Source organism: Apiospora marii (assembly GCF_038362585.1).
Source record: "Apiospora marii strain CBS 49790 chromosome Unknown utg000003l_segment0_segment0, whole genome shotgun sequence".
Taxonomy (NCBI): Eukaryota; Fungi; Ascomycota; class Sordariomycetes; order Amphisphaeriales; family Apiosporaceae; genus Apiospora; species Apiospora marii.
The window spans coordinates 3,846,903-3,863,422 of NW_027117374.1; the positions used below are offsets into that span (position 1 = coordinate 3,846,903).

The 16,520-nt window shown below is 41.4% G+C and overlaps 1 protein-coding gene across 1 annotated transcript; it reads right to left on the minus strand.

Annotated features, from left to right (window-relative positions):
* Positions 1–11,250: 11,250 nt before the first annotated feature.
* Positions 11,251–15,309, minus strand: PG985_004755 (exocyst complex protein exo70 protein; the record flags this gene model as incomplete). Its single annotated transcript, XM_066824524.1, has 8 exons — positions 11,251–12,923; positions 12,987–13,154; positions 13,192–13,240; positions 13,668–14,112; positions 14,176–14,275; positions 14,435–14,543; positions 14,592–14,938; positions 15,000–15,309. The coding sequence occupies 8 exons, from the start codon at positions 15,307–15,309 to the stop codon at positions 11,251–11,253; spliced, it is 3,201 nt and encodes a 1,066-aa protein (XP_066687684.1).
* Positions 15,310–16,520: the final 1,211 nt, after the last annotated feature.

Sequence of the window (16,520 nt, forward strand, 5' to 3'; positions counted from 1 at the left end):
TTTAATATATTTTTAATAATAATATATTATTTAAAATTTTTTATAAATATTAAATAGAATTAATATATTAATTATTTCGGCTTTTTATAATAAAACTATTTATATTTTTTTATATTTACTTCTTTTATATATATAAAATTTAATATAATATTAAAAAAATAAATAAATAAATTAAAATAAATCTTATATTATTTATTTATATTTTATATATTAATTAAGCTTTAATTAATCTTATTAATTTTTAATAAATATCTAATAGGAATATTTTTTCTTTAATAAGTAACCTTTTATCCCTAATTAATATAATAAGTTTTTTAATAAAGGAAAAATAAAAGGAGGAAATATACAGTCTTTTAATATAATTAAAATCGAACTTAACCTTATTAACATATAATACGGACTATATTTTATATATTTATATATTAAAGGTTATTATATATATATATAAATTATATTATATTAAATAATTAATAAAGTTATATTTATTTAATTTTTATTTTTAAAATTATATTAAAATTTTATTAAATTTAATAACGTCTTATATTAACCTCGATTAATTTACCCCTTAATAAAATAAGTTTAAATATAACTTAATATTAATTTATAAAAATCGATTATATTTAAATAAATATAAATTATTTATAAATTCTTTATATTTTATATAATAAAATTAATCGATTTAATATTATCTTAATAAATTTAATTAATAATAAAATTAAAATAATATTATAAAAGTTTTTAAATAAAAATATTATTAAACTTTCCGTTATAAAAACTTTTTTAATTTTTTAATTAAATTTATGTTTTATAATTTTAATTAAGTTTTAATAAAAAGAAAAGAGAATAATAAATATATATTAAAATTTTTATTAATATTTACTTTATATTTTTAAATTTAAAATAATATCTTTATTTTAATTAACGATATATAATCTTTATTCCTTTTTTATAAATTAATATAAAGTATTTATATAATTATATATATTAAAATATATTAATTCTATATATTATTAATTTTAATAATTTATAGCTTTAAGTTTATTTATAATTATAAATTAAATTATTTATAAATTTAATAATAAATAAAAAGTTACTATTCCTAATATATTATTTAAATAAAATTAAATCCTTAAATTAATTCCCTTTTATAATATAAAGTAATATTACTATTTTAAAAAAAGCTATAAATATTAAATATCGGTTCCGAATTTTAAAATAGTTTAATTATTTTATTTAATATTATAAAAAGTTTTTAAATATAATATAAAATAATATAGTTAAAATCTTTTAAACTTTAAAATATTATATAAAATAAGTAAATAATCTATTAAAATATCTATATATACTTAAATATAAATATATATTATTTACTATTCTAAACTAATAAATATTAAATCTTTTAATAATATTTCCTTATTAAATAAATTATAATTATTTTTTATAATTATAATTTTTATATTTTTAATATATATTAATAAAATATTTAATATAAATTTTAGAAATTATTTTATTAAATATAAAAGTTTATTAAATTTTAATTTAAATTATATCGGAAGGTTTTTTATTAAAAATAAACGTTTTTTTTTATATTTAGTTTTTAAAATATAATAATATTAAATAATTAATTTCTTTAATTAAATAATAATTAATATTCTTTATACTTTTATATATATATAATTATAGTTTTCGAAAACCCGTAATCGATTTTTTATACTTATTTATAAATAATTTATAATATAATTATAATTATATATATTTTATAAATATTATTTATTTTTTTATATTTATAATTATATTTGTAATTATCCTTATAATATATATTTTTTTTAATCTATTTATATTTATATAAATAAATATATTATATACTAATATTATATTAATTTATATAATAAATTTTAAATTATAATAAAATAATAATTATATAAAAAAAAAAAGATATATTTTTTTTAAGTTTTAATAAATTAAGTTAAATAGTTTAAATAATATAAATAAATTAATATATATATTTAAAAACTTTATAAATTTTAAATTCTTTTTTTTTTTTCTTTTTATCCTTTTAATATTTTATTTATAAATATACTATTTTTTATTATAATTCTTTTCTATACCTATTTATATTTATAATATAGTTTTCTTAATATATATATTATTTTTTTAATTTTTAATTCTTTTTTTTTTAAATATATTATTTATTATTTTATTATTAATATATTTTAATATTATATATATTAACTTTTTAAATATATTATTATACTTAAATCTTTTTTATATATTTTTATATAATTAATAATACTTTAATTTATAATTAATTTATATTCTTATATTTATAATTTTTAAGCTGTTTTTTTAAATCTTTTAATTTTAAATAATTATTTTATCTTTTTTTATACGATCTAATTACTTTTAAATATTAATAATTCTTTCGTTTTTAATTTATTTTATTCCATTCCTTTTTTTACTTATTTTCGATTTATTAATAATCCCTTTAAATTAAAATTTATATAATTATATACCTTATTTTTTTAATTCTTTATTAAATATAATTTTTTATTATATAATTCTAATTTATATTTAATAATTATTATTAATTATTTATATTATTAATTATAAATTAAATATAAATTATAAAATATTTTTATTAATTTTAATTTTAATATAATATTAATTTAAAATATAATAAAATATTTAATTTATAAATAATTATAAATAATTATATTTTATTTATATAATATATATATATATTATAATATTTATTAAAGGTTAATAAAATATTTTATAAAATATTAAAAATTAATTTATAAGTAAGGGTAATAGCGGTAATAAATAACGAAATAATGGTAACGGTAATAAAAGATAAAACGGTCCCGTAAATTACCCCTTTTTTTTAAAAATATTTTTATATTAAAGTTATATTAATATATATTTTTTTAAAAACCGCCGGATTAAAAAATAAATTTAATAAGTTTAAAATTTCTATTATAAATTTTATTTATATTATTATAATTTTCCTTTTTTTTTATATTATTAATTTTTATTTATTTTTTTTTAAAATAATAATAATATTTATAATAATAATATTAATAAATATAATAATAAGTATAATAATAATAATAATAATAATAATAAACGTAATAATTTTAAATATAATTAAATATTATCGATATATTTAATATTATATTTTAAGGATTTTATTTAAATTAAAATTATAAATATAATTAAAAATTAAGATTTTAAAGAATATTAATATTAATATTAAATAATAATATACTTATTTAATAATTTTAATTTATATTTCCGCTAAATTATTAAAAAACTTTTTAAAATTAAACGTTAAATAATATTTAATAATTTTAATAATAATAATAATTACCTTTTTAACTTTAATTATAAAAAGAATTCGATATTATTAATATAAATATATTTTTTATATTTTTATATTATATTTTAAAATATATATTAATTATATATATTTAAATAAGGATTTATTAATATAAAATTAATATAAATAAAAATGGAGATTAATTTTTATTTAAAAAAGTTTAATTTATAAAAAATAATTTTATATTTAATCGTTTTTTATCGGAAAAATTTAAATATAAAATAAATAAATTAAATTTTCTTTTTTTCTAATTATAATATAAATCTCGAAATAATATTATTATATAAAAATAAGTTTATATATTTAAAATTAATAATAATATATATTATTTAATTTATTTATTCGTTCTATTATATATTTATAATACCCGTTTTATTTATAAAGAATTATATAAAAATATATTTAATAATTATTATATAAAATTATATTATATATTATTTATAAGAAAATATTATAAAAAGAATATATCTTTAAATATAATATTTAAGGTTTTTCGGCTTAAAATTTATTATTTATATAAATATTAAAAGGATAAAGAGATTTTAAGGTATAAGGACGTCTTTAGCTGTAGGGACGGCTGAACAGAGGGTTAACTGTCTCAACCCTACTTCCTTACACTTAGAACCACCCAATACAGGTCGCACTCTCTTGGGCAAATGTTGCTCTGCACTATCCAGATGCCCATGCAAGGAGATCGGGTTACGAACAATTCCATACAGGAAGCACGATAAGACGTGCAGATTTACTGCAGATTCTGTACAGCAAAGTGTATGCATCCCTGGCCAATGCGCACTTAGATGCGCTTGCGATAACCTTTTTTTCAGTGTTTCATGTCGAAATTGTGCGATCGATCCTGTCGGCATCCAGCAAGTTTTTGTCGCTGATCACAAATTACTTGGCTATTGTCCCCAGCAATACCATGCCCGAGACGAAATGTGAGAACCATGCCCTTGGTAAACAACACAGCAAAGCCATCTGGGCTGCTAGTGGGCCGGCCGGCGCACCACATATTATGACGTTGTTGTAACTAGGGAGAGGAGAGACAACATCGTAGGCTTACGGCACATTGCGGACAGACAGGGGCTCAACCGAGGATTAGCTGGAGGGATGGGGCTTCTGGCCTGTCGAGAGCGCCAAATGATGCCCGACTATGTATGCAGTTCATTGGGTGCGCACGATTGAATCTTCGGGCCAAGAGAGGGAGGGGAGGAAGAAAGAAAAATCTGTCTTCGGCCCTGCCGCTCTTGCAGGAGCCCCATATGGTTCGAGAGATTTGGTCGTGACGGACGGAGATTTGTGATATGCTGGACTAGCACCTATCACACCAGTATGCAATGCGCTCTGCTTTAACGCCTGTGCCATTGATCGTACATCTCCATGTCGTATTCTCCGCCCAGTCGATTATGTAGTAACTCACTTATTATACGGCAGGCTTTGCAATGCAAGGTGGCCTCACTCTGAGCGCATTCTGAGGGTATTCGAAGGCTCGTGTGTTTTACGCTTCCGTGGCCGTACCATTCATTGCTGTAAGGTGCTGTTGAGGCTGGTGGAAGTGCATCCGCTGTCAGTCGTAGTCCACCCCCCTTACTCGCAGTGCCTCGTTGTAAATAGCCTAACAAGAATTGTCGCTTCTCGTCCGCTGTTGGCAGGGTCAACCTTGCTTCGCAGAGACATGGCGATCTTTTGCAAGGGGCAGAATGGTGATTGGACAATGGAACAGACCAATCACACTACATTGATGGGCAGCATAACTTGCGTTTTAAGCAATCCCCCAGACCGTTGAAGCAGGGTCACCGGTGGGTGAGACCACAGTTGAGCACCGCGGTGTTGCAGAATGCCGATGCACCCGAGAGAAGCATGGTGGAATATTCGAATATTCTTCCATTAACTGGGTATGCGAGGTACTGCTGACAGGGCCATGCAAGCAGCCAAGTACCTAAAGAAGTATGTATGTAGTACTCCGTAGGAGGAGGTTCGTTCTCTGCCCACGTGTGTGGTGTGTCGACCATGGACGTGGGGCCCGAAACGATCCCGGGCATTCAGACATCTAAGGATTGATTCGACAGCGCTGTCTGATGCATCACCACCACTCATCAATCAATCCCGCGCAAAGTGTAGTCATCATGTAACAAGCGCCGGGTGGCCTCATAACATGGAAACTGGCTGTGCTCACTCGACACACCGCTTTTGAAGGAGAGAAGGGGAAAACAAAAAGCCATCCAACAGTCCACATGACGGCCAGCTTTTGCCGACAAACCCGGCTGTCGCTCTGTCGCTGGTGTTGTTGGCTGCATTGTGTGACTCAGGACCAACAATGTAGGTAGACTGGCCGGTCCTCATCCAGGAACACACACACACACACACACACACATCTGTTTGCCGCTTGCATTTGCGCTCTCCCTCTCTGACCGAAACAGAGGCCCAGAGTGAGGGGTTTGCCTTGTGGGCGCCTCGGGTTTTGGGTAGCGTCGCGTAGCCTGGAGGCTCAACTCAATCAGGCGTCCCAGGAGTGACAGATAGGTACACTTCCTGTTGGTGCGTGATGCAGGTTTGATGCATAGTAAGTTATGTACCTTGCGCATATGTTACAACCGGCGCCGACCAGCGAGGTTGCGTTTGGAAAGCCAAGCAGTTTCATTACTGTATGTAGAAGATCCTCCAACATGCCACGGACGGTCGATTGTACCTACCTGCGGCAATCATCGATGGATATCTCTCGAGAAGTCTCCTCACCCCGATGTATCAATGTCCTCCACTACCACTGGGCTACCAGGACCCATGCTAGGCTGGGTCGGTACATGTGAGAAGTACTCAACTATGCATTGATGTATTTGATATCGGACCAATTGAGAAAACGCGGTGGCTCGTTGCTTGTCAATAAGGTAGGTAGGTAGGTAGCAAAGTGATCAGTGACTTGACAGTCGAGAGAGCCAGCAGCCGGATCACCAAGTCTCATATCTCAAGGCACAGAGGGCATGTTGATTGGCAGTTCCTACTTTCACCTCGCTATCCTCGTGACCGTAGGTGCCACACCGCTCTGCATCAACTGGCGTGGTGTATGTACGTAGAAGCATGTAGTAAGTAAGTATGCATTTGATCGAGGAGATTGGGCCACTATCTTTTGACTTTTCTTCCGGACAATTTTATCTACAGCGGGGGTTGTTTTTCTGAAAATTCCATCACCCCCCTGGCCCGGGCTGGGGCTACAGGGCATGGCGCCTTTCCCAGGGCACATGGGCCAGCAACTGAATCCGTCACATAAAGTTGGTCCCATCCAAGGGCTTGTTTTTCCCAAGGAGGTGATCGTCACCAGTCGAGCAACCGTGACAGCTCAGCATACCCTCGATTCTTATTTAAACCTTGGCCATCCCCTTCACCACATCCCGTTCCCGCCGGCTCAAAAACCGCATCCGCAATACCATCAGCATCCTGCTTCCATTCTCTCCAAACCCCTAGCCAATACAGAAGCCACACAAAATAACATACATACTTGTCTATCCATCTCTATCTAACGAAGACTATTCCCGGCATCTCTACCCTTGCCCCACATTGGCTCTTGCAACACACTTACACACAAGAGTATATCACTTATACAGCAGCAACAACCACAACGATATCATAAAGATGGCCGTCAAAGAGCATCAACCCCTGGTCAACCACTGCTGCACCTTCTGTTGCAAGGCAGTCGACTTTGGCACTCACGACTACTGCGGTGCAAGCTCTTCCTGCCACCGGTGCCCCAACTAGAGCACGCCTGAAGCGCCTGGCAAGCCACGAGGCAGCTCTAGAACCTCACCATAGACGGCGCCTCGACATCACTGTTCATCATTGCCGACGCCACCCTGCTCACCACCTTCAACAAGCAGCCGGATGGCTTGAACATCCTTCACACAGCCGCATGGCTCGAGTCCCATAGGCTCAGGCGGTGCTCTCTTCCTCTTACTCTCGCCCGTCTAGGGCGTTGGCTTTGGATCCTTCTTTTACCTGCAAGGCCCCCGCAATGCGAGGCTGACAATGTTGCCCGATATACGTGTGTCCCCCCGCGCTGCGTGGGCGTGTACATGTCGGGGAGCTCTGCCTGCGTCATTACACCTGTACTCTACCAGTCCGGACGCCCGACAAGGCGGTTCTTCATTTCTGTCATCACCCTCACACACACCCAGGGCGGACCCCTCATCACATCGCTCAGAGAGACACCCCCCCCGCAAAGCATCATGTACTCATACACCATCTTGTACTTTCTCGTCATAAAAAGGCGAACTACGAATTTACGCTCGCTGCACTGGCATGGACAACTCACGGGAGTTGGTTCGGATGTTCGGAGTTTTATCATTTTCTAGGGAAATCAGCGTCAGGAACAGCATTTTTGATACCAGCAAGGATACATGGTCGGGCGCTTTTGGGAGTTTATTCCATCATTCTTTTCCATCTTCTGCAACCTTCGCTATCTGCATGACCCCCACCTACCCTGAGGGCACATGGTCCCTTCGCAGTTTGACGAAATGGGTCTTGTACCTATCTACCTGACCTCTTTTGGAGGCAGGCGGGGATCAGTCTGGAGATCAATTGGCTTAGTGATCATGGATTATCTAGGCAAAGACTCGCCCTTCTGTTCTCATGGACCTCGTAAGGGGCCATCTGGATAGACTATTGTATGTAGTTTGTTTGCTATGTACCGAATTCAAGAAACTGAGATGTATACCAAACACTCCCATACTCAACCTTCCTCGTTCTTGGAGTACACGGAAGTGCTTTCAGATAATCCAGCATCATCTGTTACGTCTTGCATGGTCGAGATAGATGCTGAGTAGCCAATCACCATTTAGCCTGCACCACGTCCGACGACGTCTTCTCATTTTTGTGCCGGGTTGCATTTGATCCATGTATGGGCTTACTTTGGATCAATAAAACTCATTTCCCTCGGACCATATTGCCCTGTTCTACTGATACCCATGTTGAGATCCCGCACTTTCAAAGACAGGTAGAAATTTACGACAGGTAGTACATCCATATTGAGGATTTCTGATACGCGAACATGCACTGTCCATCAATCCATCCTTCAGCGCCAAGCCTCGAAACGAGAAAAACAGGAACCTGGGTAGGTAAGCCCAGGAGTGAGCAGGTATGTAAGTAGTACAGTAGAAATCCCATTGCATACGCAGATACACAGACGCTATTCCCACTTCCTACCTGGTCGCCGATGCGTAAGTCATAGCATTTCCCGCAACATCATCATCATCATCATCATCATCATCGTCGTCGTCGTCGTCATCATAATCGTCACCGTCGAGCATGTCTGGAACAATTTTCAGCGTGTCAGCCAACCCGCTTATGAGGCGGGTGTGGCCTCATCAGCCTCTTCCTCCTCTTGCCTATGTACCTGGCCGCTTCCAGTTGTTATCTCGCTGCCTAGTTGCTACGCATGCATGTCAGCAAGCAATTCGGTGGTATATACATTCATCATACAGGGACGACAAAGTGGCAGTCAGCCCACAATTGCACCACAATCGGTCTTCACATCGTCGTTAAGCAGCCCGCGTTATTACCATGGGTGTGTTTGTTGCGATGCTCTTACTCGGACAGTTTGATGTACTTTGTTCTCGTACGTGTACTGATGGGAACCATCGCGAATCATAGACAACTAACTTCATAGCATGCCAAGAATGCAGACTTTTCCGTTTCTGTAATGCCCCTGAAGGCTGCCCGCTCTGTGACTGTCCCCACGTGTGCGTGAAAAGGACCTTGCCTGTCGACATCGTCTTGCCACCTAATCACCTCGTTGCGTGAAGCTGGAAAGTACTCCGACGAGTTGCTGCAATGCAGGCTCTACTGCGATGCTGCAATGCGGGCTGACAGTGGTTATAACGGGATTGGCAGTCTGTGCTGTGCAGGGCGTCGTAGTATACAAGGGTCTACATGGGTTGGTAATTACCTAAGATGCCGTCAGTCCTCTAGAACCTATCAAAGGTCTTTCGCGTACGGTTAGCCACCCGGGTTTCCCTTTGGCCTTGTATTGGTGGGGGTCATTTAGGTAGTATTCAGAAGGCAAGAAGGCAGGGGGCGTGGTCGTATTCCTGATATCTCTCCATATTTCCCCTCCATCCTTGTCACTGTCACATTTTGCGAACTTTTACTTATCATGGATTCAGTCCAACTACATAACAGCCTCTTCGTAACTTCTGGCAGCTCCTGCTCAACAGTCGATCATGCAGGCTGTCCTTCTAAGGAAAGGAATGCTTCTGCTGTGTGCTCACCATGCACCCGTGTCACCCGACGCGCAAATCTTTTCTACGCCATGCCGTATGGAGCCGGTCGCGGACAGGCCATTATTCAACCTCGACTGTAACCTCTACGACAGCCCCCATGCGACTTACCTATAGCTCTGGGGTGCTCGATTGGTTTCGCGGCAGGCAACTAGGGCTCGGAGTGGTCTGACAGGGTATTCATCTGCATTCGCTAGCCCAAAGGGAGTACTCATACAGCATACGCATACTAGGTAGATGGTCCATCGTCTTGCTGCGGAACACGTATAGAGAGTTTGTTCTAGCCGTGTTCCAGAGAACAGCGGCATAAGACAAGCCCGCCCCTCAATACGGCCGGCCCCCCTAACGCATCTACCCCTTTTTGGCTGTCCAACTTCTCCTTCTTCTTCACCTTCGCCTTATCCTTCGCAAATTCTGCCCAAATGATTTCTGACATTACAAATCGAGTATGCAAAAGATGGTTAGCGGGTCGTACCTCGCTCGGTGTACCACCCCTGTATGAATGAGGCTCTTGGGGTTGGTTTAGCAGCAGCCCTGGAGGCTGTTGAACCCACGCCAACGTCTCTTTTGCCTAGGCGATCAGCAGATCAGGTTATTTCAACCGACCACATACCGACCAATCACACGTGAAATTTTTGAAAATATTGCTGCCGTCCCAGCCCGCCTGTATGAGCAATGCCAGATGGGGTTTTCTCACATCAAGGGACCAGGGGGGAGAAGGGGGGCATCTTTATTCATCTCAGATGCAGGTCGACGGACATAAACACGGGGTGCACCACTGTTTCCGGGCGCAGAGCAGAGTTTTCGTCTCCTCATGCATCCCCCTTTGGTCCAGCACACAAGATGGTGGGAAATGGTAATCTGCTGCGTGGGATAGGCAAGACCCTTGCAGACTATTCACCAACTCAACGAGTGCAATGCACCTCTCCAGATTAGGTAGGAATGTGGAGAGGCCAAGAGGGGAGGGACAACCTGACCTGCTTGCAGCAATAGTCCAAATCGCACTGCTGAAGGTGTAAACTTATGGCCGCATGGGGTAATACTTCTATCCAAGGGATGGGCTGTAGGTAGTCTGGCAAGCAGCTTGTTCGAATCGAATCTAGTTATTAATAATGCTGTACGGGTTTGCTATAAGGGCTGGCATAAACATAGGCAACGTGCATGGAACCAATCCCCAATATCCCATAACGCCTGAACCTGCCCACAAGGGTATCTTGCTTACAAAAATTCCATCTGCCTCCCTGTCTCGTTCGATCATCATTCGGTGGGAGTTGTTTACCAAAGCATGGTGAATGGCGAAACAAAGCTTTTTGATCTTACACCGCTATCTCACTCCTCTGCACTCAAATTGCCGTCGTCTTGAGGTTGAGTTTGTATTAGCTCTCGCCATCTGCCGAATGCCGGCCCGCCGAGCCATCTGTAATCACTGGGATCAACAAGTATGATATGATGGCCCTATCCATGGACGAGCACCCACAAGATGTGATCTGTGCGTCTGTGCGGGTGCCAGACTATCCGCATTGCTAGCTATACTCGAACGGGCGTAGATACACGTTATTAGTGCCATCAAGGCTATGCGTGCCACGCGAGTCCAAGCCTCGGCTCAGCTTAGTACAGGGTAAGGAATACCGCCGCAATGGATGACCTATCATACTTGACGTACTTGCCCTTGCCCTTGTCGATCTCGTGGTAGCGGTCCCAGAAACGGTTGTACAGTGGCTCAAGCATCTGCTGCACGTCCCTGGCAAACATCTGGCGAACTTCGCGTTCCATGCTGTATTGCTTGTGCCTGGCCACCATGTCATCGAAGCCTGTGTTGAAGGCCGTAAATTTGCTCTTGATGGCGTCTTTGTCCTTGCTGCTGAGGCCCTTCAGGATCGCTGTTGATTCCGATGTGCCCGAAGGGGGTCTTTGTGTCTTGTTTGTGTGAATAACGTCAAACAGATGCAAGGACAGCTCTTTGCAATTATCGGTGTACAAAGCAGTAGCCTTCTTACGCCAAGTATCCAACACACCGAGTCTGCCATCCAGCAAGGGCGCCAAGCCAGAGTCCCGAATCATTCGCTCAACAATGGTGGCGCAGTTCGCGATGAAAACACCCATGACCGATTTGCCTTTGAGCAGCATCTTAGCTTTTTGCTCCAGGGCTGACAGCAATACGTCGATAGTGTCGGTGCAGTAGTGCGCGAAGATCTCGTTGCCATCGGCGGTAATATCGAACGAGGCGAGACTCGGCACGGCATCCGTGCTACGGTTCGCAGTAGCCATGGACTTCCAGCCGCCGTCACCCAACGAGATCATGATGCTGGATAGAGGCCGCAGGAACTCCACCATGGCCTGTAAGCGTTGCATTGTTTCCGAAACAACGGGCACTGGTGCACCATCGGATGGGAGAATCTGCAAGGCCCCGATTTTTCGCTTCGTGTCGTCTAGGAGCTCTGGGAGCGACAGTTTGGCCGTCTCCCGCACAGGCTTCAGTGCGGCCGCCAAAGTCCCTTTAAGCTCTCCGGTACGCTCTTCGATGTTGGAAGCCAGGTTTGACATGATTTCGGTAACCTCGTACGCGAGATAACAATCCGTAGTCATGTGCGTCTTGATGTGGTTGTTGAGCTCACGAAGGGTACGGGCAAGTTCAGACAGCGGAATTTGGCTCGACAACTGCAGCACTGTACCCCAATCTTGTCGTAAGAAGATGCTGCATATATTCTCGTACTCGGCACCTATCATGCCCTCCAGAGCCTGTGAATACATGCCGAGACCATTAGTGCCGGATCTGTAGATGGCCTCGCTCTTCTTCTTGGCCGTATTCACGCTGGCATATGCCAAGTTGAGCAGAGTTTGCTGTAGATACTGTCCCCGGACTTCAGCATATATTTTCACCAAGGGGTTTTCGGACGTCGCGTTGCGGGCGACGTATGAGTTGACGAGACTCAGGCGGGAGATTTTATCTTGCGATATGACGGGGAATGGTTGGTTCTTGGTGATGTAATGCAGAGGTTCAAGTGATACTGGGGTCTCGTCTCGAAGGAGTTTATCGAAGTAGTTCTCGAGCTGTGCGTTTCCGTTCTTGATCAGCCGTTGGAGCTCAGTTATTGTCTGCTGGTTCGCTCGCAGGTTTGAGGTTTGCATCTCGGCAAGGGCTTTGCTCAACCGCTGTATGGAATTCAGGTAGTTGGACAGGCCAGCCTTATCGGGGCCTTGGCGGATGATGGCCTCTTCATCGTTCTTGGAATCGGCCGGTTGTCGGAGTCGCTCGATGGCGGAGATGACGGACTCGATATCTATAGTCGATCGGTCAATTGGTGATGCGTGGCTTGGTGCTCGGAAGCGAAGCTACTACTCACTGTTGCCCAGGATTTGTAGCCGCTTCGTTTCGCCGTTGAGCGGACCCGATACTTCGCGTACACTCTTGCCGGTGGCCTCGAGGCGCCCAAGGCATGATTGTATCTTCTTGGTCAGCTGCGCCGTCTTCTCCAGTCGCGAGTTCAGGACATCGACTTCGGCGCGGGCTTCTTCATCGGCGCCATGACGACTGTTGGCCAGCCCGACCGCCATCGCGTCGGCGGATCAGTGGGGGTGGATGTTTGGATTGGCGGTGCTGGTAGGGGGCTGATCGATCCTGGCGTCGTGTTGTCGAGGTTGTTGTTCGGATTGCCATGGACTAATCACGGTTGATTCTAGGTAAACCAAAGAAGGAGGCGTTCTGGGGACCAAACCCACCCCCGGAATGACGGATCTTGCCCCACCAATTATCCGCCTAAGCCAACTGAACAACCCCCCTACCGCTTTCTTTCTGTCCCTTCTCACCTTACGTATGCCGTCGAAAGTAGGTACAGCCAAATCACGGGCTTCCAAGTCTAATGCTTCATTTTACAGTACAGCGATATTCAAGAAAAGACTGCCCATTGACTATGTGAAGTGTGATGGTTGTCCTGGCAACTTCAAGACTGCGTGCCGATCGTGGAGTCCGGAGTTAAGATCTATACTACAACGTCACCATTCTGGTCTTACAGTGATGCCTGCACCTTGCCGCTGAAGAAATCGTCAATGAGTCGCCGCATGGTTCTCACGATTTCCTCAACTTCGGCGGCGGTAATGTTGTACGGCGGCGAAATGATGACATGATCTCCATTGACGCCGTCAACGGTCCCGGCACCCGGATAAACAGCAATTCTGTACGGCTTGGTCAGACCTAACTCAGCCAACCCCATGGCGACGTTTGCGGCGACAGGAAAAGGCTCCTTGGTGGTTTTGTTCGAGACGAACTCGACACCCCAAAAAAGCCCACGTCCCCGAATGCTCCCGACATTGGGGTGGTCTTGAAGCGACTCTGCCAGTCCTTTAGACAGCAGCTCGCCCATGCTGCGGACATTTACGAGCAGCTGTTCGTCTCGAATAATTCTCTGTACTTCGATTGCGGCAGCGCAAGCTATCGGGTGCCCTTGATAAGTGTGGCCATGTGCGAAAGAGCTAAGGGAACGACATCGATCAGAACTTGGTTAAGCAGCAAAACGCATGGGTACTTTGACTTACCCACTGCCATTCGCCAGTATATCAACAACTTTACGGGAAACCAGGACACCAGCTATTGGCTGATATCCGCCTCCAAGGCACTTCCCGAGAGTTTGGATGTCTGGAACAACATCCTCTTGTTCCCAGGCACTGCAAGATGTATGGGTCAGTAATGGTGCTCTCTCGGCACACTATGATCAACGCTGGGCAGTCATCTGACAGGGGTCTTTGCCGTCTAGATATTGCCTGAAAAAGTATACTCACTGCAAAGTTCCCGTACGGCCCATCCCGCACATCACCTCGTCTAGGACCAGCAACGCGCCATGCTTGTCACAAACGGCACGGACGGCCTTGAAATACCCTCGCACAGCTGGGACACAGCCCAGGGCCTGCGACTTTTAGTCACCGTCACCATGAAGCCTGAAGTCCTGACTTACCGCACCCACAACGGGCTCAGCTACAAACGCGCAAACACTTTCGGGGCCGAGTCTCTGGAATTCTTTATCAAGCTCGTCTGCAAGCCTTGCCACGTAAGACTCGTCAGTCTCCGTGTGTCCCTGATCCCGGTACGAAAAGCAGCGTGAGACTTTGGAGATGTTGCTCAATAGCATCGGCTCGAACTTCGCTCGCCGGCTGACATGTCCTCCCATTGAAAGGGAACCTAATGTTGTGCCATGATAGGACATATTTCGCGCAATGAACTTTGTCCTCTTGGGCTCGGGATTGGGTTTCTCGAGAAAGTACTGCCGTGCCAGCTTCATGGAAGCCTCCATAGCCTCGGATCCTTTTGGGAAGTGCGTCAGTAGCTTCTGCTCCGTCCTTTATACTGCCATCATGGGGCTTACCGGAGCTGACAATGTACGCTCGAGACATTTGCCCGTTGGTGGAACTGACGAGTTCTTGGCAGAGTTTCTCGCACACATCAGATGTGTAGAACAAGGTAGAGCAATATGCTACCTTATCCAGTTGTTCCACCATAGCATCTCGCACCCTTTGGTCGCCATGACCTATACAAGCAACAGCAGCGCCACCCGAGGCATCGATGACTGAAAGACCATTCTCCAGCTCGAGGTAAATACCCCTTGCTCTAGCAAGAGATAAGAATCGGGCGTTCAGGTTCCGATAAAGAACAGCTGAGTTATGGTGGTTATCCATGTTTAGTCTGCTTGTCTTGATCTGGGGGTTTCTTTCTACAGTACTGCTTGTCTCGGGGAGGTGACTGAGCGATACTTATAATGCATTGGCTTGTTTCCAGTCAATATGGGGTACGGGTACATCGGCTTCGTACAGCGTAGTCCTAGGCCTCGAGACAGCGCCTCTCTACTCAACAGTTGTTGTGCCTTAGCTCACAGCTGTATCACGACAGCCCCCTCTTCCGCCCCTCCTTCGACTTCCAATCAATGGGAAGGCTTTCTAGTGTGGATGCCGGATGATCTACTATGAAAGCCTTATCGTCGGCCAGCATATGTTTCAATGACCCTATCTACTCTGCGGGGAAATGATTTGGGTTACCTTTGGCATGAAAAGTAAGGAGGGTGGGTGACGCAGGTTACGCATCCGCTCCCAGGCGAAACCTCACCTGCTTGGCATGATTTGTTTAGCTGACAGAGCCCTTGGTGGTGTGGCGGAGACCCTACTCACCAACTGGCTGTAGTAACCTTTGCGCATTCTCGACATCGGGAGATACGGCCGGTCCAAGACGACGTGAAGAGCCATTCCCGACAACGGAGAGCTAGTCACACGGAGACTGTGGAACTGCCACGCCAAGCCCAGTCCCTCCGAGATGCAGACCAGGGTAGTGAATCTTACTCGAGATATCCAATCACAAGGCTAGGAGCCCCAGGAGGTCAGCACTAAATCGGCATCCCGAAGTCGGCTACGTCAATCTGTCGCATCCGAGTACCCTCAATAGAAGTGGAGAGCGGCAGAGGGCTCAGGACCTTGTGACAGCCGGCCCCGTTGCTAGCCGGATGCATACTAGTATAGGGGCCTAGTGGGCCAACCATTTCTGACCGCTTCGGTTGCAAGTTGTCCGTTACCTGCTCCATGTAGGACTCGTCGGGCTTCATACCTTGTTGAGATTTGAGAGCCAATGGGTATGGGAGACACGTTGTAGGTCAGGGTGTGAGAGGGCCAGGGGTATTAGTGATGATTGGCCACTGTTGCAGCATGCCGTCCTCCTATGCATTAGCACATACATTCTTCAGCAAATGCAGGCCGGCTAGTCTCTTGTACGCCTTTGGAAGACGCACTTTCCTACTGCCCATCTCAGACATATCCTTCGAAGCCCTCTAGCGGTGGGACAGCTCTCGTTGCAGGAACTGCCGGCAAGCTCCTAGCCCGAGTTTCTATATCGGCAATGTACC